Source organism: Mustela putorius, unplaced genomic scaffold (assembly GCF_011764305.1).
Source record: "Mustela putorius furo isolate JIRA1106 unplaced genomic scaffold, ASM1176430v1.1 tig00003867_pilon_pilon_pilon, whole genome shotgun sequence".
NCBI classification, from domain to species: Eukaryota; Metazoa; Chordata; class Mammalia; order Carnivora; family Mustelidae; genus Mustela; species Mustela putorius.
In genome coordinates, this window is record NW_025422019.1 from 14902657 (window position 1) to 14929052 (window position 26396).

Consider the following 26396-nt stretch of genomic DNA (forward strand, 5'->3'; position numbering starts at 1 on the left):
GTTGGTTAGTGGCCATGTGACCTTCTGAAAATCATTTAACTTCATTGGGCTTTATTTCTCTTACTATAAAATATGAATGCTAATATTTCCTCATTGAATTTAAGTGATGAGATTACATGTTTAAAGCACTCCCCAAACCCCCAAAGGGTACAAGGTCAATACCCAGTAAACAATAGCTCATTTTCTCTTTTGTGGATAACAGGAAACCACACAGATTAATGGTTAACAGCCAGGCTGCCTGATTTCAAATTGCATCTATGATATATTCAAGATGTATGACAATGGACAAATTATTTAATCCACATAGGTCCAGTTTTGCCATCTATAAAAGAGAGATAATAGGAATATCTCTGAAATTAATGATATACTATATGTTGGCTAATTGAATTTAAATTTAAAAAGTCTTCAAAAAATAGGAATATCTTACATGGAAGGTTGCTGTAAGAATTAAATTCCAGTTAATATTCTGCTTCCTCCATGAGAAAGGGACATTTTTCTGTTTTGTTTCACTGCTATATCCCTGGTACCTAGAATAGTACCTGTTACTGGTACCTTTAAATGTTAATTTAAAAAAATGAGTTAAACAGATGTATCTCATATGCCTTAAGTTTAAAGGGTCATCATAGAAGTTTCAAACTGTGCAACTTTGTTGCATTTCACATCTGAGAGTTCTCTCCTGGTGCATTTAGACTTCATCCTTCTCCTTCCCAGGTTTTATTAAATGATGGATGTTCTCCCTGTCATTGCAACCTCCAAGGTCCTGGCCTTTCCTAAACTGGGCTTTACATGCATTGAGGCAGTAACTACAGCCTTACTACTCTGCTATTCAATTCTTTACTCAACAGAGACTGCTTAGGAAGTCTGCATCTGTAGAATTTTGAAGCCACTCAAATCTATTACAAAGACCTGTAGGGTATTTCCTGATAGCATAGTGTGTATTTGGTGATTGTTTCTGAAAAGGCAAAAGACTTGTGAGCGTTCTATGTGTCATGCATATTGGAAGTATACTAAATATATTACTACTTCACTGGGGAATCTCTTGACAATCGTGTGAATTGCTGAGGGAATAGAAATCAATTCTTAGAGTGTTTTCTGACATCAAAGGTGACCGCTGGGCTTCTGGAAAGGGTTCAAAGTAAGATTGACTTGTGTGATTGAGATATTCATAAGATCAACCTGCAAAAGTAGGCCAGGCATTCTTTCACTACCTAAGATGCAAGGGGACGATGAAGGCCTGAATTCAAACAGCCAGTTTGCAGATAAGGGCCTTAGAGGAACTGAGCGTGAGCCGTACACAACCGTTAGTAGCTTCTGAAACACATCATGAATACTCATACCTTTAGACCTATCTTTGTGTTCTGTTCTCTTAACCTAAAATGCCCACCTTCAGTTCTGTATTAAATCCTCCTTCACCTACACATGCTTCAATAGTCATCTCAAATAAATCCCTTTCTGGCTCACAGAGTTTTTCTTCGGTCATTTTTTTTTCTTCCTTTCTTGCAGCAAAGATATGATTTCATCTAATATTAGTTTGTGTGTGTGTGTGTGTGTGTTTCCAAGTGTGACTCTTTCTTTATCATAACCTCCTTAGGGAGAGGGGAAATGACTCACTTATTTTGTGTCCTTCCACCTTGCTTAGCACCGTCAAACCAATTTTGTCACTATTTTTGTTTTAATTGTCGAACATCAATCTTAGTAGTTCCTGCAACATCTTACTCATTGTGCGAGGATACTGAGTGGGAAATTTAAAAACTGAATAAAAATAAAATAATTTAGGAATCTGAAAATTATTAAGGTAAATAGGATATACCAGAATAGGCAGATGTCATCTAGAGCAGGGGTTCAATAAATGTTATCTTAATACAGCAACATGGCCAATTGAAAATATTTATTATTTCATCATTTACTGAGCACCTAGAATATATCAGGCAAGAGCAATAAAAACTTCACAGCCTACTGAGGGAATATATCATATTGAAATCCAAAACCACTAATAAGAAAAAAAATACACTTATGTATACACAGTCTATATAGTAATTGAGGAAAGTGGAATGTTTTTTAAAAACATCAGCAAGAATGTGAATCTGGAACTGGGTTTTATTAGCTAAATACATACTGTCCAAGCCCACAGCAAAGGGCAAATCTGGGTCATTTCAGCTAAATTCAATGACCACACAGTTCAGATAATAAATATAATTGTATTTTGGTGGCAGTCTAAATGTCTGGAAGTACCAATTTAATCACCAGTCCAGCTGGTTTGATAATACAATGTAAAAATATACTAAGAAAATAGAAGCAATAAAAGAGGCACGGCACTAAAGAGAGATAACTACTGAAATTTCTTTTGAATTCTGAAATGGAAAAAGAGTGGCTACAAAGTTCTCCCTGTGACATGATATAATTTCATTTATCACTTTGGCCCAAGTTCCTCTTAGGTGCAACCTCCGTCAAGAGGTGATCACGTTTAAGAAGTGCTGTCAGTGGCAGAATGTCTAAACTTATGATCAAGGCTGAAATCTAATGTAATACAATTGCTTCTAATATCATTTGAACCTTCATTTTCTATCAGTGATCATAAACTACAAAAATGAATTAATGAGGGAATAGACAGGATCTGACCAGACACCAGAAGTCCCATGGTCTAGATTGGGACTTCACCTAGCCACAGGACCACGAGGAAGTAACTTTAATTTCTGTAAGGTTCAATAGTGATTTTTATTAAAATTATGATATCACAATATGCTTTGCTTACCCCACAAAGGCTAGAGTGAAAACTGAATGACATAATGTAAGGAACAGTTTTGGAAACACTGCAAAATAAAGAAGTGTAAAACGTGATCATTTTTCTACATGTTGTTATCAATAATAAGAAAAATGCTTATTATAAGATATAACGGCTTGAATGTTATAGAGACTAAATATAGCAAAAGAAACTCATCTTTGCGTTTTGTGAAAATATATCCTGTCACTTGCTACTCCTCCAAATGATAGGTGAAAAGCTTTGGTCAGAGGAAATGTGCAAAAAATTCTGAAACACAATTTAATGAAAACCACAACACATTTGTTTTGTCAGGAGCCCGTAACTGCAGCAGAGCTAATTCCCTGCTTTATTCTTGGGGAAGCATTCCTAAAAGCTCCAGGCTGTTCATTAACAGCAGATGTAGACATTTATAAACAAGAACCATCTTCACTGAATAATTCTTCACAAATTACACTAAGGAACCCAAAGAATAGTTTCAAGTATTTACAACCAGCTTTCAGAGAGAGTCTGCACAGATAGTTCATTAAAGGCACTGCCTATAGACTGAAAAGGTGATCAGAAAATAAGCCTTCCCCTCACACTGCTGCAATGCATTTGCCCCATATGCCACCACAGAAGCACTCATATAAATGTTATCTGAAGGTCATAAAACACTCTCTGAAAGTAAACTTTACCCTATGGGAAGTAAACTTTTAATGCACCAAATTCCATTTAGTGCCCTGCAGACAGGAATTCTGCAAAGAATATTCTGGAAAAAAAAAAAAAAGGCAACTCATCTTTTATAGGTGAGTACTCTATCATAGAAGCCCCGAAATGGGAAATTGGGTCTTCATCCTCCCAGGCCATCATGGTTTATAACTCTAAGAATGATGACTATTATCAAAATTTTAAAAGATTCACAGGAATGGCCACTCTTTACAACCTCTCTTGGAAGCCAGCTTCTATCATAAACACACTATCTTTAAAATTCTTCCTTGTTTAACCTAAGTGTTTCATAGTACAATGCTGGCTGCACCTTCTTGTTGCAGTGAAGATATTCATTCATTCTCCTATTCATTCATTCATTCATTCACTCCATTCTTCAACCAGCAAATATTTACTGAATGTGTATCATAACAAATGTTACTGGTTGTGGTATAAGAAATGTATGGGGATATGAGAAAAGTTCTTCACCCCTTAGATAACAACCCCCTTGATCTCTTTATTTAGATCATTATTAAGAGCAGGGTATGGAAACAGATGCCAATTTGCAGAAAATATGGAGAACAGAGAAGCATGGTGAACTGCCCCAAGAATAGCAAACAACAAATTTAAACTGAGAAATTCTGTAGGTCAAATGTTCTAAGTTCTTCAATAGGTATTTTGAAAGAAAAGCAAGCGATAGAAGGTAACCTAGTCGTTAAAAGAAACCTAAAATACATAACCAGTTTTATAACAAACAGCAAAGGCTAAACTAAAGTGTCTGGCAATGTACAGTAAGTGATAACACTATTTTTTTTTAAGATTTTATTTATTTATTTGACAGAGAGAGATCACAAGCAGGCAGAGAGGCAGGCAGAGAGAGAGAGAGGAGGAAGCAGGCTCCCTGCTGAGCAGAGAGCCAGATGCGGGACTCGATCCCAGGACCCTGGGATCATGACCTGAGCCGAAGGCAGCGGCTTAACCCACTGGGCCGCCCAGGCGCCCCAGTGATAACACTATTAAAAACACAAGGAGCTATGAACACAGGATATTAGTTACTTGTTGGGGGAAGATGAAGGCTGAGAATGGGAAGAGGCCTCCGGAGGCATTCTGGGTAGCAGGAAGAGTTTCTTTGTGATGTTGGTTACCTTAGAATAATTCATTAAGCCAGTTATTTTTGTAGGTGTGTGTGGTTTTCCATATCTGTGTTTTGTTTTTCAAGAAGCATTTATTAACATGGAATAAACTCCCACACACTGTTAGTGAGAATGCAAAATGGTGCAGCTACTTTGAAAAAGTCGCGGTTTCTTATAAAGTTAAATGTGTGCTTTTACATGACTCTGTAGTCCCATTCCCGGTTATCTATCCAAGGGAAATGAAAACACTGAAACTAGACCACAAAAGTCACAAGTTTATAGCAATGTTAAAGTCACCCCAAACTCGATGAAAGCCACGAGGAGCTGAATGAGTAAACAAACAGGTACTTTTATACAATGGGATATTACTGAGCAATAAAAGCGAATGAACTACCTACCGACGCATGCGGCAGCAAGGATGCCTCTCAAAAGAGACACTGAATGAAAGAAACAAGGCACAGAAAGTGAAATACTTTCAAACTTCAAAATTATATGATTTTCTGGAAAAGGCAAAACTATAGGGAGAGAAATCAGATCAGTCATTGCCAGGGGCTTAGGATATAAAATTAGAACTGACAACAAAGGGAAATCAGGGAACTTCTCAGGGACAGGAAAATATTCTAAATTTTGACTTGGTTACACGATGATATATGCTTGTCAAAACTGAACAAAACATACACCTAAAAAAAAGGATTTTCTGCAATCTGGCCAAATATATTTATCATTAAAAATAAAATGAATTTAGTTTCCAATTTTAAAATAAAATGGATTCTATATCCTGTATTTATTTTCTTAAAAGAAAAAAAGTATGTTGTGATGGGGTTAGGAACATAGTAAGACTATAATGGGTAATTTTAAAAAAATGTTTATAAGGAGACCAAATCACTGTTTTTGTTTTGTTTTGTTTTGTTGTCCATTTTTTGTTTTTACTGATGGCTGTTTCTTCAGAGAAATTGTTTAAAAGTGAAAACAATTCTGGATGTCATAAAGTTCTCTCTGTTGAGGCTTTTTCCCAAACTAGCTCAAATAAATCATAAAGTGGACAACATCAGAGCCAAGAGCAATAATGTTTATGTCCACTGCAGAGGAGTGTAGCTTCCTTTGCCAGTCAAGTTCCTCGGTATTCAATTTTGCCTGTCCTCAACAGAAATATTTCATCTGGGCTCGGCACTTTTCTAATCTTGACTTCTCCAGAGTCAAGTAACCAAAATAGACATGGCGACAGCCCAACCCCACAGAGCTTCACCGTGATCACAGTGCGGCGCATAAGACCGTTTACTCCACAGCCCCAACACGAAACCCTGGTTGTTAGAAATTCAAGATGGCCTGGTTACAACAGTTTAATTGTAACTTCACTCAAGTAATGCATTTCAGTTTAAACACACTGCCTTTTAAAAACCATAAGAAGCATTATAAAACTGTAAGCAATTCTGCTCCTTTATGTTACAATCGAGCACACTGAGATCCAAAAAGGTCAAATTACTCTACTGAAGTTATGAAGCTAGTTAGAAGTAGAGCTAGAACCAGATCCTAGGAAGCCCCGTTAAACAGGATGGTATTTCTTGAAATAGAATTGTAACTATACTCTGTGTTAATATGGTTTTCTCCACCAGGGAACAATAATGGCAATATAACTTCTATATTTTCTACTCAACAACATATAGCTCCGTCAAGAATTTAGGAAACTTATGACAATGTCATCATATCTTAGGCAGAAACAGAAATACAAAGGAACTAAGCAATTTTAGCATTAACTTATCAGTTGTTTAGGGAGCTGAAAATGTCATCCATTCCCCCCCATACCCCATTCCCTTAAAGTTGGTTTTAGCTTCCCTCTGCTTTGCTTAAGCAAGACCTTACACACTAGATCACTAAGATATAAACTTCTGACATCAAAACATGATCCATGCTATGTGAACCAGGCATTTAAAACATGCTATTTAAAATCTTTTTCTTTTCCCCATCTGTGTGATTTGAAGAAAATTTATCATTTCACCAATGCTGCTTTGCCATTTTAAACTTCTGCTAGATTTTCTCAAAGGAGATGAGAGGCCTCCACTTTTATGAAAAGTCTCATCTAGAAATATTGCTGATACTGTGGAAATAAGTAACTCTTAAATCAATAGAAAATTGTCCTCTGTATTCATCAGGAGGAACAAAGCACTCAGGAGAGCCAGCCCCTGGGAGAGGTTAAAGTTGACGAAGGTCTGAGATGGGAAAAAATGCAGAAGGGGAGCAGAAGAGCTCGTGCTGCTGATTGTCCAAAGGTCAGTAGACAGGTTTTCTCATCTTGTTATGTTTTACTTCTGCTAAAGATGTAGAGAAAATGTTCTTCTAACGTATGCAACAGACACAGAGGCAGAAGGGAATGCTTGGGTAGAACATTTAAGGGCGTATTATCCTCTTCAACACACACTTCTATGCCAGGTGCCTACAGCTTCCAAATGGGCAGCAGAAAATGAACCCTAGGCTTCCATAAAGTCTCTGAGAGCCGATAACGTGAACAGCAACCAGTGAACGCGTTAAGCAGTAAAACCATCTCCATTTACGTCTCCTTGAAGTTCAGCATGCAGCCGACTGCACTTAGGCATAGCAATCAACTGTGATAGGAGAAATCCCAGTTACAGAAAGCAAAGAAATAGCTTCAAGGTAGCAGATAACTGTGCAGAGAGAGAAGGTCAAAACAGGTGCAGAGAAATCCTGGAGTCGTAGAGGGGGAAACTTGCTCTCCATTTGGGTGATTTTTAACGATCCTGGTCTATTATGGGCAACAAAGCTAACTTGTTTCAACAGTGCATGGTGTAAATACACACACACACACACACACACACACAGGGAACATTTCAAGGCTGCAGAGAAATATTAATTGATTTTTGATGATGCTTTGGGTGTGATACCATTCTCTAAGAGTAGATAGTTTATAACTTATGTCTTCTAGGTGGTGCATCTACTAATTTAAAGCTTCAAACATACTATAGCAGAGAGCTGTCATATGATAAATATGTACAATATCATAGCTAGTAGCACTATAAAATTAGTGCTAATTTCATCTGGCTTGATTCATGCCTTTGCATGATAGGATGCCATTAACAAATATGAAGGCCAACTGTCCTGAATTTGGACAAAAGTTCCCTTTATTTACAAATAAGCTATAAATGTAGGTTTTTTGGTTCTTATATGTACCTAAGTCTTCTCTATCTGGGGTCTACATTTTTTGAGGAAACACACTGTATTCTGTCTTAACTTACACACAATAAAAATGCTTGTCTGAAAAGAACAGCAGCTTTCAGCAATAATCTACACATTGACTGGACTGTTTCCAAAGGAACCAACTCAAATACAGGTGCACATCATGCATGATTTCCATTAAATAAGTAGTCTGTATTGCTTATTTCTTCACAAAACTGGTTCTTCTTAATCATTTTTTTAAAGATTTTTATTTATTTATTTTGACAGAGATCCCAAGCAGGCAGAGAGGCAGGCAGAGAGAGAGAGAGAGAGAGGAGGAAGCAGGCTCCCTGCTGAGCAGAGAGCCCAATGCGGGGCTCAATCCCAGGACCCTGGGATCACGGACCGAGCCGAAGGCAGAGGCCTTAACCCACTGACCCACCCACGGTCCCCCATTTTTTTTTAATATTTTATTTATTTGTTTGACAGAGAGAGAGAGGAAGACTGCACAAGCAGGGGGGAGCAGTAGGCAGAGGGAGAATCAGGCTCCCTGATGAGCAAGAAGCCCGAAGTGGAACTTGATCCTAGGACTCTGAGATCATGACCTGAGCTGATGGAGGAAGCTTAACCAACTGAGCCCCCCAGATGCCCCTTTTCTTAATCATTGTTATTCTACCTCAATACAGCCCACCTGGTTGGAGAGAGTGTTCCTGAACTACTTGTCTAGGTGAATCTAAGTGATACACAAACAACCTCATTCACTCAAAGTAATGACATTGGGGGTGCCAACACTCATCTTTACATAGAACGGAAGGCAGTGACATAGCCACACTCACATCATTAACCTTGGCTGGTTAGACATGCATAGTTCAAATGAACAGTTAAAGGGAGCGGAGAGACAGATAGAAGGGTGGAGCACAAAGCTATTCCCACATAAACTATACCCAGCCATGGATACCACTCAGACAACAGGTTAAAATATCATTATGACATCTGGAAAGCAACTTTGATTTGTATCAACAAATATCAAGACAAAGAAACCCTACTGACACTTTTGCTTGCCTCCCAGTACCACCCTACTGAAATGCTCCTTCGTGTATGGGGAAGGCTTCATTTGAAAGTATCTTTTCTCTTCACTGTATGTAGATGGGAGGTTCTAAATGGTCTGAATTGGGCTTTTTATGGCTGCCTGAATCACCCTCAGTGCAGGCAATTTCTGATTTATGAGCTTAGAGCTGATGATGTAATCTCTGGTCACATCTCTCTCTCTCTTTTGCCCACATTTTGAACCACTGCTGATCATTACACCCTAATCAGAGGTTAAGAGGGAAAGGGAGATTATAAATGAAGGTTTGGTGGTGACATAAAAGAGAACTACTCACTCAAACATTTTTATAGATTTTTGTCACCTAAGTGACCCCCTTACTCATCACCACAGATAATCACAATGTTCAAGTTTGCCCAATGCCTTTAAGCCACCAAGCGTGTCACGTCACTGAAACTGCATAAAATCAAGCCTTGGACTAATTTCCCTTGCAGCACTCATTCTGACACCTGAACTCTACTTTGCACATACACCTAATTGTTCCCATTTCTAACTTTGTTATCCACTTTCCCCTCCAAATCTTACCTCTTCCCTGGACCTGAGACTCCAGAATCTCCTTTACTCCCATTTCGATGCCTGCATGGCAATACCACCATCAAGTACACGAGGAAAATAGTTCTTACAGCTCTGTCTATGCCTCAGCGCTCCAGGTTCATCAGACCAACACTGTGACATTCAGAAATCCCTTAACTTTGTAGATGTACATGACCTTGTAGAAGTACCATTACCTATGAATTAATGCTACTTTACGCCATTTTGGACGATTGCCATTGATATCATTCAAGGCCATCTCTGAAGGGGTCAATGGATGTGTTCTAGAATGAGTTTGTTACCAGAGACAACGTTTCTCTCCCTGAGGAGTAGTAGCCTTTGTCTAGGAGATAACAATTACATAGGCTCTTGTACATTCCTTTTAATCTCCTCTGCCAGGAATCTTAGAACTAAGTCACATGCTCACTCTCAGAAAACACAACAGGCCATGTAAGTATGATTACTTGCCATACTACCCTTTCGTGGCTTTTGTTTTCTATTTTTCATTTTATTAGTTGTGTTGTGAAGCTACCTTTTATTGTAATCCACTTCATGTCCTTTGAAAACGTGGGCTACTAGCATTAGTTTTCAAAGTAAACTCACTCCATAAACAATACTCAAAGCAACCCTACATGTCAGGGAGCATCATGTACAAAATGAATTTGTTGACCCAGGGAAAAGGAGAAAATTATGAAGGTAAATGTTTTAAATTCAGTCCAATTATTTGGAATATGGAAATTACTTATGTGAGCATTTAGAGGTGGACCATGTCCAAGGGTGATGAGCTATATACATGTTCTATAATTAGGAGAATTCTATAAAGACTTATAGTAACAGGATTGTTTAAATAAACAGAACTAGAAGTATCTCACAAACCAAAGTTTAAAATGCAAAAGGCCATCAAAAATGGTGTAGTGGGCCTACTTAAACTATTGTGTAATTATCTCCTTTTAAAAGTTTTTATTTAAATTCCAGTTAGTTAGCATCCAGGGTAATATTAGTTCCAGGTATACAATACAGTGATTCCACACTTCCATACATCACCCAGGGCTCCTCACAACACATGCCCTCCTTAATCCCCGTCATCTATTTCACCCATCCCCCCACCCACCTCCCCTCTGGCAACCATATAAATAAATATATGGTTAATATATTTATAAATATAAATAAAAAATATTTTATTTTTTAAAAATATTTTACTTATTTATTTGACAGGCAGAGATCACAAGTAGGCAGAGAGGCAGGCAGAGAGGAGGAAGCAGGCTCCCTGCTGAGCAGAGAGCCTGATGCTATGCGGGGCTTGATCCCAGGACCCTGGGACCATGACCTGAGCTGAAGGCAGAGGTTTTAACACACTAAGCCACCCAGGTGCCCCTGTTCTCTATAATTTAGAGTCTGTTTCTTGGTTTGCCTCTCTCTTTCTTTTTCCCCCTTTGCTCATTTCTTTCTTTCTTTTTTTTTTTTTGAATTTATATAGTTAACATACAGTGCAATATTGGTTTTTGGAGTAGAATCCAGAAATTCATCACTTACATACAACACCCAGCGCTCATCACAAAAAGTACCTTCCTTAATACCCATCCCCCATCTAGATCACCCCTCACCCACCTCCCTCTGCCAACCCTCAGTTTGTTCTCTATCATTAAAAGATTCTACTGATTTATTTCCCTCTCTCCCTTTGTGTAATTATCTTATCTGTGATACATGCTTTTTCATCCACCTTTGCTAATTTGCATTAGTTGTCTGGCTATAACTGGATTTGAACTCTTCAGTTCCAGCGAAGCTTTACATAAGGAAACTGATGATAGTAGGGGGAAATGCAGTATATAAAACCAACCACTATTTGTTCTACATAGAATTATCTTCTCATTCAGTCTAGGATGCCTTGACTCTTGTGCAACACAACTCTGTATGGGTGTCATTGATTTACAGCAGATGACCTGGCATCATATGAAAATAATTTACTGTGCCATGTATCTCACACCCAGTAAATCAATAGCTTGAATACAGAGACATCTCAATTAGATAACACAAGGGTAGGGCGATCTACCTCCTCCTTTCCTATAGTCTTAAAATGGCAAGTATGACAAAGCAGAGCTTGTTTTAGAACTGCTTCAAAAGTATGTGTGGGGAGGGGTCTATTATTTCAAGTTGGGAGACGTAAAGTGAGAGTTACCATCAAACCAAATGAAAAACCAAGTACAAGGTTGTATAAATAATAGCCTGAGAAGGGTGGGACCTGCATTTGTTTGAAGTATTGATTGGTGCATTTCTATAGCACCTGTGTATTACGGGCTCAGAGAGTGGAACAGGGTGTTAAATTATGAGTCTGAACACAGGGGATCATCCATCCTTTCTACCTTGTTCCTCCAAGAAGCCTCCAAACCAAAGTCACATGCACTGATGGTATTAGTCACAAAGAGATAAGACATCTGGAGGCTCAATTTCAGTTTCTCTGTGTGACACATCTAAAACCTAAGCTATCATTATAAAAGGTTCATAATGAGGAAGCCATATTATCCATCATTGATTATATCCAAATCCCAATGGTAAATTAAAGTCAAGATCCACATAGATTGCTCAGAAAAAAATTTAGGGCAACGTCTCAAACTTGATTCAGCCTGAGACAACCTCATGAGAAAGAAAAAAACAAAACCCCCCCAAATTAATTTCCTGATTTGGGAAATGGTGACGTGAAATACAGAAATGAAAGTAAATTGTCCTTGGCGTGCCTCGGTGGCTCAGTCATTAAGCATCTGCTTTCGGCTCAGGTCATGATCCCAGGATCCTGGGTTCAAGCCCCACATTGGGCTCCCTGCTTGTAGGAAGCCTGCTTCTCCCTCTCTCACTCTCCCTACTTGTGCTCCCTCTCTCGCTATGTCTCTGTCAAAATAAATAAAATCTTGAAAGAAAGAAAGAAAGAAAGAAAGAAAGAAAGAAAGAAAGAAAGAAAGAAAGAAAACTGTCCTTCACAGAATTCTCATATCTGGTCCCAGGACTGGAATAGCACAGATAGGTTAAATAAATAGGTTATATTTAAATAGTTGGTTGAACCTTTACCTGGCCCCACAGTAACTATAACTGGAAGCTGAAAGATTCTGACTGTGTGGGAATTAAATCTAAGAGCTACTTTTCAGAATGCTAATTTCAAATTCAAGTTAAGTCTTTTTAAAGGAAAAACTCATTGATTTTGATTTTTTTTAAACTATCGGTAAAGGTTTCCTTTAAGTACTGAGTAAGAGCTTACTGAATGATTAGATTCACATCCTCTGTCTTCCTTAAAACAGAATTATGATGACTGGTAAAATTTCATCCTCCCGACTGGTAAAATTTCATCCTCCCGGCTGGCCTTTCAAGGGATTCTTATAAACCACACAGCCACCACATCTTCCTGGAAAAACCCCTTGGAAACCCATCAAGGAAGAAAAGATAACCAAGACTCCACTAGGTGCAAAGAGCAAGTTTTCAACAAACTGGCCCAGATGCCTTATGATGGCGTGGCCAGAGGAGAAGGTCTAAGCTATAGGTAAATTAGCTCCTCAAATTCAACAGATGCTTTCACAATGGATATTCAACCTGGGGACTTTGGGTGCAGGAAGGGATGCCCCTCCTGAATCAAGCAGCTCAGTTCAGAACCATACCTGGAGAACTGCTGCTGGAGGCCACGCATCTGAATTCTGTTGCGCTCAGACTCCAGTGTCACCTCCTGCAACCGCTTCTCACTCTGAAGACGTAAGTGTCTCTCTTCTTCCAATTCATGCATCAGCTTCTCATGCTATAAAAGGCACAAAGGGAATGACTTTTAAGGAGGTGTTTCTTAATTACTACGAGAAAAAAAATAATTAGTAATAGCTGTCAGTTACTAAGTGCAAACATGGACTTTATATATAAATTAATTCCATCCTCATTACAACCCCATGAAGTAGCTTCTATTATTAACCTCTCATTACAGACAAGAAAACTAAGGATCAGAGGCATCTAAGTAATTTGTCATAAAAACCAGAAGGTAACAGTTTTCAATCCTGGATGTGTCTCTATTGCTTGAATAATTTTCACTAAATCAGGCGGCTTCTTGTGCAGATATGAAGATCTATGACCCAGTAATACTACCAAATGTATCAGAACTCAAGCAATGATGAGTAAGATCATTAGTGCCTATTCAGAATCGTTTCATCTCTTCAATCGCTTGTCTATGCTTTTAAAGGAACGTGAGTGATTTTTGTACAAGGACCTGTAATTTCAACTTCATTAGGCCATGGAGCTGATGAGAATAAGGTTAAATGTTTTGTTTTTATTTATCCAGTTAGGTTTTCACAGATAAAAACAGGCTAAGCCACCCACTTTATTTATTATGGCAGAAAATCAGCTCATTCACAAACGGGAATCAGTGTAGAAAGAAGGGCTGGAAGACTTGGAATAGATGGTTCAGCAAAAACTCATTCCTGGAACCGCTCAGAAGCACGCAGACTCGAATCCCCCTGACAATACTGACTCTCCCATGCTAATGTCTTTTTGTTGTTTTGTTGCTTCTGCTACTTCTTCTTTTGGCATGTCATGCTATTACGGTTATGGTTGCTACTAATGTGAGCACTTTGCATGTGGAATGGATGTTCTGTGATGAAAACCAAAGAACAACTCAGTACTGACTAGGAGGGACCCACATTCTTACACAGGAGAAAGGGAAGCCAGGACTGCATGATGACTCTGAACCATGGATTACCCGGGAGGAAATGCTATCCACCGCATGGGGCACATTCACCACAAGTGATAGGAGAGATGGACTGTCTCCACCTCTAACACATGGGGGGAAAAGCTCTCCTGAGGATTATGAAGGAAACAGTAGACCATAATTTGGAAATAAATCAAGATCCTCTAAAAATACTTATGTATTCCCCTGCCTGTGCGCCCTTGACCATGCTCTTCCTCCTGCTTAACAAGCTCTCTGAGATCTACTTAAAATCTGAAGATGCTGCCAGGTTTGGCTTTGAGCCATCTCTCTAGAACTTCTCCACCTCATTTCATTGTTCTCTCCCTTCCTTGTGTCCACAGCACCTATGCTCTTTACAACCCTATACACTCTTACTTTCTTCTATCATCATTTTTTGTGTGCATGTATTACGATTCTTCACCTACATAAACATCTGTTTGAGATCAGGACTATGTCTTAAGTGTATATGTATTTTCTGCATTTAACGTACTAGAAGTATATTTGCTTATTGATTCTGGAGCTGGCCTTTAGCTAAGTCAGGCCTGTAGCTTCTGTCCCAAACTCTTTGGTGGTCCATTTTTCACCCCTACACAGTCAGTTGCCTCTATCAGATTCAGAAAAAGAAAAATCAAAATCAAATCTTTATTCTGTCATGTTCCAGCAGCTCTGGAAGAGAAGAAAAACACGATTTTGAAGGAGAAACATGCTAACCAAAGCCAAACCTTTGTAGAAATAGAATGGCAAATTTCATAGCACATATATTTTATTATTTGTTTTATTACTTATTATATTTTTATTATTTAGATTTTATTACATATATTTAACCACAATAAAAAGACAAAAATAAAATTTACTGCATTATTACACATAACCAAGAGTCATCTCTGTATAAACTGAGTGGACTAGAAGGAACATGGGTAAGTCACCTTTATTATAGAATTTGGAAGACTGCTTTGATTCCCAAAACAAGCGAAACAAATGGTGTCTGTTAAATAGTTAAAAAGCACAGCATATTAAAAAGGTGAAGTTTTGCAGGGAAGATAGAATCCATTTTTCCTTCACAAATGAAGAATGTCACATAGATTTGCTCCCTGTCATATTGAAGAATTCCTCAAAATCTAATAAGGGAAGACATTTTCCATATGAATAAACTTTTCTGTTCAATTTTTTAATGCCTTTTCAAATACAAGTAAAATGATACCCTTACATTATAGAGAAAGTTCCAGGGAATTCGAAGACTAATGAGGCAAAAGTTGTTTACTGAAATATATTCCCTTTAAATGGTGTGTACTTCAATTAAACCATCAAAGCTTGACAATAAGCCGTATCTACGTATCTACTTTCCAAATGTAGGGAAATTTTTTTTTTTTTTACTCAAATTATAAAACATGGATAGAAGTTAAAAAAGAAGTAAAAAAAGTAAAAAAAAAAAAAAGTAAAAAACATGGACAGATTTTTTTTTTTTTTTTTTTTTTTTTTGTAATAGCTGTCTGTAATTTTGATTTTTTTCCCTACAGGTTTGCTCTGTATCTTTCACAGCACGGAGAGTGAAAGGGAGTGAGAGGTGCAAAAGAGTTGAGTCTTGTTCATACGGTGCTGCTGGGTACTGAAGAGCAGTAAGTAAAAAACAATGTCACAGAAATCTGGGTTGTAGACCTGACGAGGCCAAATTTCTGTGACAGCTCCTTCCACTGAATCCCTGGGCTGGGATGGCTTTAAGAAGCCATCTTAAGAAAGCTCTGAGAGTATTTTTCTAAACTCAGTGGGGACCACATTTGTATTTCTCTCAGTTTCCTTTAGCAAGTTCACCTTTTCCCCTTTTCCTCCTTGGCTTCTCCTACCATTGTACACAAACTGCTATACCAGGAACAGAAACACTGCCCCTCCCCCCCGGGTTGAGTCTATAAGACATGAGACACGTGTTCACAAGACACTTCACCAGGCATAAAGCACCCCCTCCTTTCAGAGTCATGGGCTTCACTCTCCTCCAAAAGGAGGGTTTCACAGTTTTCTCAACAAAAGCTGGCTCTGAGTGGGTGAACTTCTAACCCTTTGTTCTTCTTTAGTTGATAGCTCTACCTCTGAAATAAGTTTTTTGTGAAAAATCTTGAGTTGGAAAACACTTTACTGTTTAAGGAATGTTTCACCTTTATCGCTTCATCTAGCCCTCAGGACAATGTGGCAACGTTGGTTGTTACCAACTTCATTTAAAGATACGATAAAATGGTATAAAGAGGGGGAAAGTGCTTGCTCAGGGTTTCAATGTTAGAAATGACAGCTCTGGGACCAAGAACCAATTTTTCTGACCCCAACTCCCACTGCCCACCTCCACCTTTTTTTCTTCTTTGGATAGTCAGTTATGCTCTAACATTCATTTTGTAATCTTTCCATCCTTTATTTATTTTTATATTTGACATATATTAGTTTCAGGTGTACAACATAATGGTTCAATATTTGTATACACAAATGCAAACATAGTCTCCACAAGAAGCCTAGTTATCATCTATCATAATACATAATTACAAAGTGTTTTTTTATTCTCTTGTGATGAGACAATCTAAGATTTACTCACTTAGCAACTTTCAAATATGCAATACAGTATTATTAACTACAGTCACCATGCTGTACATTATACCGTCGTGACTTATTTCATGACAATAAGTCTGTACTTTTTGACCCCCTTCGTCCCTTTTCCCAACCTCCACTGCTTCTCAACCTCTGACAACCACCAATCTGTTCTCTGGATCTCTGTTTGGTTTTTGTTGTTGCTGTTTGTTTGGTTTTTCCATTCTATATATAAGTGAGAGCATACTGCACTTGTCTTCTTTCTGTGCCTGACTTATTTTACTTAGCTTAGTGCCCTCAAGGACTAATCATGTTCTTGCAAATGGCAAGAATCCCTTCTTTTATATGGCTGAGTAGTAGTTTATTGTATGTGAGGGTGTGTGTTGTGTGTGTGTACCTACACATCTTCTTCATCCACCTATCTTGGACACTTAGGTTGCTTCCATATCTTGGCTATTGTAAATAATACTGCAATAATCACGGGGTGCCTATATATTTTTTTTGAAGTAATATTTTCATTTTCTTCAGATAAATACCCAGAAGATGGATTGCTGGATCATATGATACTTCTATTTTTACTTTTTTGGGGACCTTCCATACAGTTTTACATAGTGGCTACACAATTCACATCCATACCAACTATGCATAAGGGTTCCCTTTTCTTGATAATCTTACCAACACTTGTTATTTCTTTCTTTGTTTCTTTGTTTCTTTCTTCTTTTCTTTCTTTTTTTTTTTTTTGATTCATTCTAACAGATATGAGGTGACACTTTTTGGTGGTTTTGATGATTTCCCTGATGATTGGTCATATTGAACATATTTTTATGCATCTGTTGGCCACATGAATGTTTCCTTTAGAAAATGTCTATTCAGACCTTCTGCCAATTTTTAAATCAGATTGCTTTGTTTTTTGTTTTTGTTTATTGTGTTGTAGTACTGTATTTTGAATATTAACCCGATTGGATATATGATTTGTAAATTCCTTAATCATATATCCAGTCAGAATGCATTGCTCTCACATTCAATGCATTGTCTTTTCATTTTGTTGATGATTTCCTTTGTTAGGCAGAAGCTGATTTCAGTTTGATCTCACTTGTTTACTTTTGTTTTTGGAGTCAGATCCAAAATATTATCACCAAGACCAATGTCAAGTTTCTTACTGCCCAGTTTTCTTTCCAGGGGTTTTATGGTTTCAGGTCTTACATTCAAGTTTTTAATTCATTTTGAGTTAATTTTTGTATATGGTGTAAGATAGTAGTCTAGTTTCATTCTTTTGCATGTGTCTGTACGGTGTTCCCAGCACCATTTATTAAAGAGACTGTCCTTTCCATACTGTGTGTTCTTGCCTCCTTTGTCATAAATTAATTGACTATATTAATAGTGGGTTTATTTCTGGGTCTCTCTTTTGTTTCACTGATTTTTGTGTTTGTTTTTTATGCCAATAAAGTACTGTTTTGACATGACAGCTTTGTAATATAGTTTGAATTAAGGAGTATGATGGCTCCATCTTTGTTGTTCTTTCTCAAGATTGTTTTGGCTTCTAGAGATTTTTGTGATCCCGTACACATTTTAGGATTTTTTTCTATTTCTGTGAAAAATGTCAGTGGAATTTTGATAGGAATTGCACTGAATTTATGTATTGCTTTGGGTAGTATGGACACTTTAACAGTATTAATTCTTCCAATCTATTAGCATGGAATGTCTATCCACTTATTTGTGTCTTCTTCAATTTCTTTCATTAATGTCTTATAGTTTTTGATATCTAGGTCTTCTACCTCCTTAGTTAAATTTGTTCCTAAGTATCTTCTTCTTTATGAAGCAAGATCATGAATTCTTTTGGGCCTGAATCCAGCTTCCTTGCCTGGTTCCTTTTTCTGTTTCCAGTCTTTACCAGCTAACATTTCCCAGCATTCTGGTCCCAGTTTTATTCTTTTCTAACCCTATGCATACCCCTCCCTTGGGCACATCATCAGACTGGGGACTTAAGCCCTCAGAGCACTTCATTCTTTTTTTTTCTTTTTACAGATTTTATTTATTTATTTGAGAGAGAGTATGGGAGAGAGGGGGAGGGAGCACATAAACAGGGGGGTGGGAAGGGGCAGAAGGAGAGGGAGAAGCAGCCTCCTCATTGAACAGGGAGCCCAAGCTGAAGGCAGACGCTTACCCAACTGAGCCACCCAGGTGCCCCCTGAGAGCAGTTCAATAGGCCTTTAGGAGTGTGGCAGACCAGAAACTTGTCCCTTAGACCAAAGCTCCCGGACATGCAAAATACCTACTCACAGAGTGAGGGGGTGTTTCCAGTCTACTATCTGTACACTGCCCTGGAGATGGCAGTCTGTTAAGAACTGTCTTTCCAATAGTTCCTTATGGTGTCCAGGAATCCAAGCCACTTTGGCCTCAAGATCCATGAGCTCAGTGGATCACCTGTTGGTAGTCACAAAAAACTGGAGTATTAAATGTAAACAAGCCAGGGCACCAGACATATGTAAAATCTCCCTTCTAGAAAATAATGTCAGTGAAGCCTGGCAGAAAGAGGGCATGAAGATGATACCTTCTGAAGGAAAAAAATAAAAACATGGTAGCCCAGGTTTTAGTGAGTCAGAGACAGAGCACAAGGATGGATGGAGTCTTCCAGCACCTCCATCCCTGCAGAGAATGCCAAAACGCACCTCTCCCTCCAAAGGATGCCTAAGATGAGCAAACGAATCTTCTTCACATATACTCTGTGTGCTTTTCCAAACTGCTACTTCTGAGCTGGGCCCTGGAGCAAGGCTGCACTTGAGCCTTTTAAGAGCTGTTTCCCATTTCACCTCAGCCCTTTGGGCTTCATGGACACAAGCCCTGGGAATCTTCAAAGCAGATGTCTTCACGGCTCATCTCTCAAATATTTGTCTTAAGAGTGACTGATATAATCTATAGAACCTTTCCTCCTCAAGAAGCTCTGGGTTTTTGAATTCCCTCCTGACTGTCGGTTGCTGAGCTGGCAGTGAGTCTGTGGTGAGACCACATCTCACCTTCTCCAACCCTCCTGAGTGCAGGCCTATTCTCTCCTGATGGCAGAGAGAGGTGCCGTGAGTTTTCAGAGAGAAGCCTTCCATATGTAGTTGCAGATTTAGTGTGTCTGTTGGAGGAAATGAGTTTAGGATCTTCCTGCATCTCCATGTGGACTAGCCTCCTAACACTTTAAGTGCATAGATTTGCTTTAGGGCAATGGCTGTGTCAGGGACCAATGTGAGCATAACCTAAATCTCACACTCGCTTATGCCTGATTTCATTCATGAGGAACATGAAGTGAACACAGAAAACTGCACCCAGCTGGACCTAGCACAGAAATACACAAATCACACTCATTTAAGATGGATAGGCCAATGCTTTCAGTTACTGTGCCTCTTAAGAGCCACCCCACCTATATCTGGTGACACAATTTGCCCTCTAATTTCAGGCAGCCTTCCTTCTGCCACTTGGCAGTAACTCACAAGCCGCAGCCCTTCCAATGACCCCCTCCACAAGCCAGCTGCCTGTCTTTCTCAAGGAGAAGTGCCATATGTATTATATTATTGTGTATTTCTTAACCACTTAACACAACTAAAACTTAGCTGACATTTTTATTAGGTTCCTGGATTTTTTTTTTTAAATGTGTTACTGACCAAGTTTTTGAGTCTCATGTCCCTACTTCCATTTTTCCAACAAGCCCTGTGCAATGATTTTTAGGAATACAGAGGTCGCATTACAGTGGAGCTGACTGTACACCACAATAGAGAAAAAGAAATCTGAATGAGTTAAGTTTCCAAGTTCTTTTCCTGTTTGGGCATAAGAAATGAGTTGGGCCCTTAACAAAGAATCAAACACAGAAACAAACAAAGAAAGGTATATTACGTCCAAGTCTTTAGTTCTATCCAATGATCTTGCCTCTATGTCAGAGCCTTAACACAGACCTTAAACTTCCTTAGGCTTAATTACTATCCTCTGATTAAACCTCTGGGGAAGGAAACTCCACAATTTCCCTGGGTAATCCATTTCATTGTCTTAAACATCTTTCCTGATAATTTTCTAAGACTTGTTTAAATTGTTTTAAGTATCAAAAAGCAATTTTTATCTGCATGTTCCCAGGAAATGGAGAAAAACCCATATATTCCTATAAATATGAAAAAGAGTTTGGAAAAAGAGCTATGTACATATCCACATGGATTTATTCATTCCACTCAGACCACAAATATTTACTGAGGAGCTACTATGTGCCACACACTGGACCAAAGCAGGAGACCAGCAAGGAGTCAAATAGACTTGGTTTAGGACAGTAGCTGAGTAACACACAGTGAAGAGGGCAGGTGCTAAATGAATTATCACACAGATAAATATATCAGTGAATAATTAAGGGTCTGCTGAAAGCTGATAGCAAGAGAAACTAATTTTGTTTGGTCCTTTAAGTGAATTGAAGGCTTCTCTGAGAAATTGACATTTAAAATAAGACCTCTGTGATGACACTAGGTGTAGTGATTAGCAAACGGAAAGGTCTTGAGTCACACACAGGAAGAAACAGGAGCAGTGAGGGTGCCTGGAGGCTAGGGGATGCTTGGAACAAGGGGATGGGAGTGGCATGTGATACAGGTAGAAAGAACAAAGCACAGACCCGGGGAGCATGAAGGTCGTATTAAGGATATACAATTACATCTTAAGTAAGACAGTAACTCATTGCAAAGGTTTCATTAAGTGATTGATAGGATCTGGTTAAGATTTTGCAAAGATCATTGTCCACTATGTGGAAAAAGAAGTGAATTAAGTCTAAATAACAGAATGGAAAATATTTAAATAGAGAATTGTGAATGCTACCAGCTTCTGGTTTAGATTGCATCTGCTACTCAAGAGGTTTTGGACAAGACACTTAAAACCTAACTGTTTTAAGCTAGCTTCCTCTGTATATCAGGGAGAGTAAAACTGCCCAAGCCAATTTTATAGGATCACTGTGAGGAATGAGCAAAACAATGTATGGTAAAGCACTACAAAAACTTGAAAGTCCCAAATAAAAATGAGACATGGATAACTAGAATCACATAACTTATATCATCTAATATAGTTTAGATACTTTTGATAAATTCTACAAAATATCTAGTTTTTAATAATCCTCACATATTAAATAAACATTGTAGTTAGATTTCTTTTAAAAAGCTGAAAAATGTATGTTTGAGTAGATCAAAATTTAATTCATTTTAATGTAAGAACTGAAAGATTAATCAAATATATCATCTGGACTGCAGATAACACTATATCAGACATCTCCCCAAAACATTATTTTTTAATCCTACCACCTACTCTGATTTTAAACAGATGGCTTGATCTGTAGGGTACCAAAACCTCAGGGGTTAAAACTAAGATATTAACACTGGATTTCAAATACAGAATGTCAATAAATACTTCTATCCTAGATCTAAGTAGGTTTGATGCTTCTAACTACATTAGTATATGACAGGCAAGGTCAGTTACATAAATTTCAAGGAATTTGGAAAAGAAAGAAGAATTTTGTTTACACAGTGTGGAAGCTCCAGTGCCACCATGCATGGTCATGTGTCAAGTGAAACATCTGCTCTAACAAGAGACGTGCTTCCCACATATGCTCTAAGCATCTGTGAAAGTCCTGCTGAGTAAGTGACATCGGGCACCAACGCATCCAGAGGTAATTCTACATTGACTTAATGTTGAGGAGATATGGGATAATATACAGAAAAGTATTCACTATACGTGTCCCTTTCAAAAGATTTCCCAAAACGTGTCCAAGTTATAACACTCTTGTTAAATATTTTATAATCAAAGAACCATGGGAAAAACACTAATACTCTTAGGCAATACAAGGATCTAAAAGTTACTCAGAAATGAACAGAGGCCAGTAGACAAGGTCATAGGGACTTAATGATATTTTTAGATATTGATGAAAAAATATATACAAACTCATTCAAGAAATGTGGAATCTGGCAAACAAGCCACAATGGAGGTTTTGAACTTGACTATTTGAAAAGACAAGTACATTTGATTTAGTGATACAAACATAAAGCATGGCAGTAAGACTCAATTCAGAACTTCAGGATGTGCTTAGATTTGCTTACTAATTGGTGTCCAGACACCCACAGCTATTGCCATGCGTTCACCAATCAACATCTAATGTATATGGAAACATTTTAAGATTATACAGAGACCCAGAATAACCATTCTAATTCTCTTGCTACCTATTGGGAATCTAAAACTGGCAAGTGATTTTTTTTTTTCTTCTTCTTCAGAGGTCCATAAACCAAACATGCATCAGCAACAAAATTAAACTATTATGTTTTCATGAAAACTAGTTTTTAATGGAAAAACTATATTAACCAATTGATGTCAAACTAATATCAAAAGGGATCTAAATTAAGCTATAGTTATTTATCTAATTGTAGCCTCGTTTTTTTACTTTTTACAATTGCAATTTATTTTCCCCATAAAGTTCCCTGAATTCAATATCCCCATTAGTTATGAAAGATTCAGTTATCCCAGAAGCAGAAAAACAGATAAGGAACCTAAGAATTGATTTTTTTTAAAGCCCACACTGTTGGTTGTAACAGAAGAATCAGAATCCGATTTTGAGATGCTAGAATAGAAGCAGCCCAATATACATCCGCAGTGCTGATAACATCGCCCAAGAGAGACAAAGCTTTTATTCTAACAACAACAAAAAAAAAAGATAGAGAGCTTGGTTTAAAAAAAAAATGTGAGAGGAGGGAAAAAATGGTGAGAGAAATAAAAGAGAGGGTGGGGGGAGAAGGGGAAGAAATTTCAAGGGTAAAGAAGACAGATGGCACTTAGGAAGATCTTTAAAATGTCCTCAATGCTACATGGGAGCTCTAAAAAAAAAAAGTGCCACAGGTGAATCACTCCATAAGATTAAATTTTCTTAGGCAAAAATTATGTATATGCATATGCTTATTACTTAGGAAAAGGATACAGATGTGAAATTTATGGGAGGAGTGTTTTTAGGGTGGGTTGTGTAGAAGAGCACAATAAAATGAAGGGTTGGCATGTCAAGATTGATATAGATCATAAAGGCGTGTTGGAACAAATTGTAAGAAATTATGGTATCCTGTATACAAAGAGAAAATAAAGTTGTCCTTTGCTTGTAGTCAATGATCTTTATATTTATCAAGTAGAGCTACAAGTGAAGAAGAAAACAGTAATGCTGCATTCACAATATAAAGCAACGTAGTTTTGATTTTATTATCATACATAATAAGAAGTTATATATTGATTCATTTTCCATGTTTTTCATCACTTTAAGTGTCTTGATTTTCACCACCATGATTCCTGTGATGGAATAAGCCCAGGGCTGGTAATCTGGGTTATTACCTTTTTGGTTCTTCTATTAACTGGCTATGCATCTTTGGGAAATACAATTATCCTCTTTGGGCCTACTTTTAAAATGCTATGGTCCCTTGCAACTCTCACATTTTATCTACCCATGAAATTAGCCATAAGCACAGTGATGGGGTTTAGGACACCTTACTCCAAAATATGGCAACCTCCGTATTGAATACCTTCAGCTAAAGGAGTCTGAGAAAACGTGAGAAGCAGAAATATCTCTCTGACCTCTCCTTTCCCTGCAACAGGTCATTAAACCCTCATGTGAGAAGTGCCCTTCCTACGAGACAGGAGGAAAGAAGGCATTCTTATCACCAGAGATGGGGAATTGGGAACCAAGAAATCTATTTTTTTTTAATTTTTTATTTTTTATAAACATATATTTTTATCCCCAGGGGTACAGGTCTGTGAATCACCAGGTTTACACACTTCACAGCACTCACCAAAGCACATACCCTCCCCAATGTCCATAATCCCACCCCCTTCTCCCAAACCCCCTCCCCCCAGCAACCCTCAGTTTGTTTTGTGAGATTAAGAGTCACTTATGGTTTGTCTCCCTCCCAATTCCATCTTGTTTCATTGATTCTTCTCCTACCCACTTAAGCCCCCATGTTGCATCACCACCTCCTCATATCAGGGAGATCATATGATAGTTGTCTTTCTCTGCTTGACTTATTTCGCTAAGCATGATACACTCTAGTTCCATCCATGTTGTCACAAATGGCAAGATTTCATTTCTTTTGATGGCTGCATAGTATTCCATTGTGTATATATACCACATCTTCTTGATCCATTCATCTGTTGATGGACATCTAGGTTCTTTCCATAGTTTGGCTATTGTGGACATTCAGGACTCAATGGGTATCAAAAGATTGGGATCATTACCTGCATATTTTCAGACCACAATGCTCTAAAGCTAGAACTCAACCACAAGAGGAAGTTTGGAAAGAACCCAAATACATGGAGACTAAACAGCATCCTTCTAAAGAATGAATGGGTCAACCGGGAAATTAAAGAGGAATTGAAAAAAATCATGGAAACAAATGATAATGAAAATACAACGGTTCAAAATCTGTGGGACACAACAAAGGCAGTCCTGAGAGGAAAATATATAGCAGTACAAGCCTTTCTCAAGAAATCTATTAAAAAAAAAAAAAACTTAGAAAACTCATTCTTACCTTCCTAATGATGTCACCTAATATCAATCCCTCCTTCTAGTCAACTCTGCACAAACTTATTATTTCTTTAGCTAAAAGATGTAAAAGCCTCCTTCTCTGGTCACTTCTCCAGGTCTTCATTCTCTTGGGAAGGCTTCCACATACATGTAAAAGCTCAGAAAAAAGTTTGCTTCTCTCTTATAATCTGTCTCATTATCAGCTTAATTCTTAGGCCCAGCCAGAGACCCAAAGAGGGTAGAGAAGAATTTTTCCTCCCCGACCGCAGCAAAAAAAAAAACAGTTACTGGGGACGCCTGGGTGGCTCAGTGGGTTAAGCCTCTGCCTTCCGCTCAGGTCATGATCTCAGGGTCCTGGGATCGAGCCCCACATCGGGCTCTCTGCACAGCAGGGAGTCTGCTTCCTCCTCTCTCTCTGCCTGCCTCTCTGCCTACTTGTGCTCTCTCTCTCTCTGTTGAATAAATAAATAAAATCTTAAAAAAAAAAAAACAACATAGTTACTAATGGGATGATGGGTAGAAGGAGACGGAACATGTCTGTAACCTGGCGAGGGTATACATTGTTGAAGATGTTATAATAAGGATCTCATTTGGTAATGATGAAGGAGACTGGCATCCTGGATGGAGACCTAGGTGGGTGAAGCTGTAGATTTAAGAGGCTAAGGGCATGGCTTCTTTGGCTAGTGTAAAACGGGCAAAGAAATTTTAAAAAGAACATCGGGCATTACAGGATGGGGAAGAGAGGTGTTAAAATGCAGACCCCAGAGGTAGTGGATTTAATCTGATTCCCAAACAACTGCAGGTCTCAGTAGATCTTGAACAGAATGACAGAATCTAAATGATGTTTGAGCAAGATAATTTTTCCTCAGGGTAGACTCCGGAAGTGAAGGACTACCGTAACAGGAACAAGCAGAAACTGTTCCTTTTTTATTACTGCCATTCATTAGCAATGGTTCCTTGAGTTGGAAAGAGCCTTTCCACAGAGTTTTCTGGCTCACTGCCTTTCTGACTTCAACAAGCTTCTCAGAAAGCCATTTTCTCCCCAGCCTGTGAGTATCTGATCATTATAGGGACTGACCGAGGAGAGCAAGACATTGAGGAATAAACCAAATGAGTAGTAAGCTTGTTATCCATGGTCAATTGCCTAATTCAGACGCATTCTTTCCCTTACCCCAATCATTTCCTTGAGT

The 26396-nt window shown here is 38.2% G+C and overlaps 1 protein-coding gene across 7 annotated transcripts in view; it reads right to left on the reverse strand.

The window, feature by feature from the left end:
- The window catches only part of NCKAP5 (NCK associated protein 5), a 971589-nt gene that overhangs the window by 432091 nt on the left and 513102 nt on the right, over positions 1-26396 (reverse strand). For all 7 annotated transcript variants that reach the window (XM_045066496.1, XM_045066499.1, XM_045066498.1 and 4 more), the window contains one exon: positions 13024-13157. In XM_045066496.1, coding sequence (XP_044922431.1) covers positions 13024-13157 — 134 coding nt within the window. The remainder of the gene's footprint in view (positions 1-13023; positions 13158-26396) is intronic.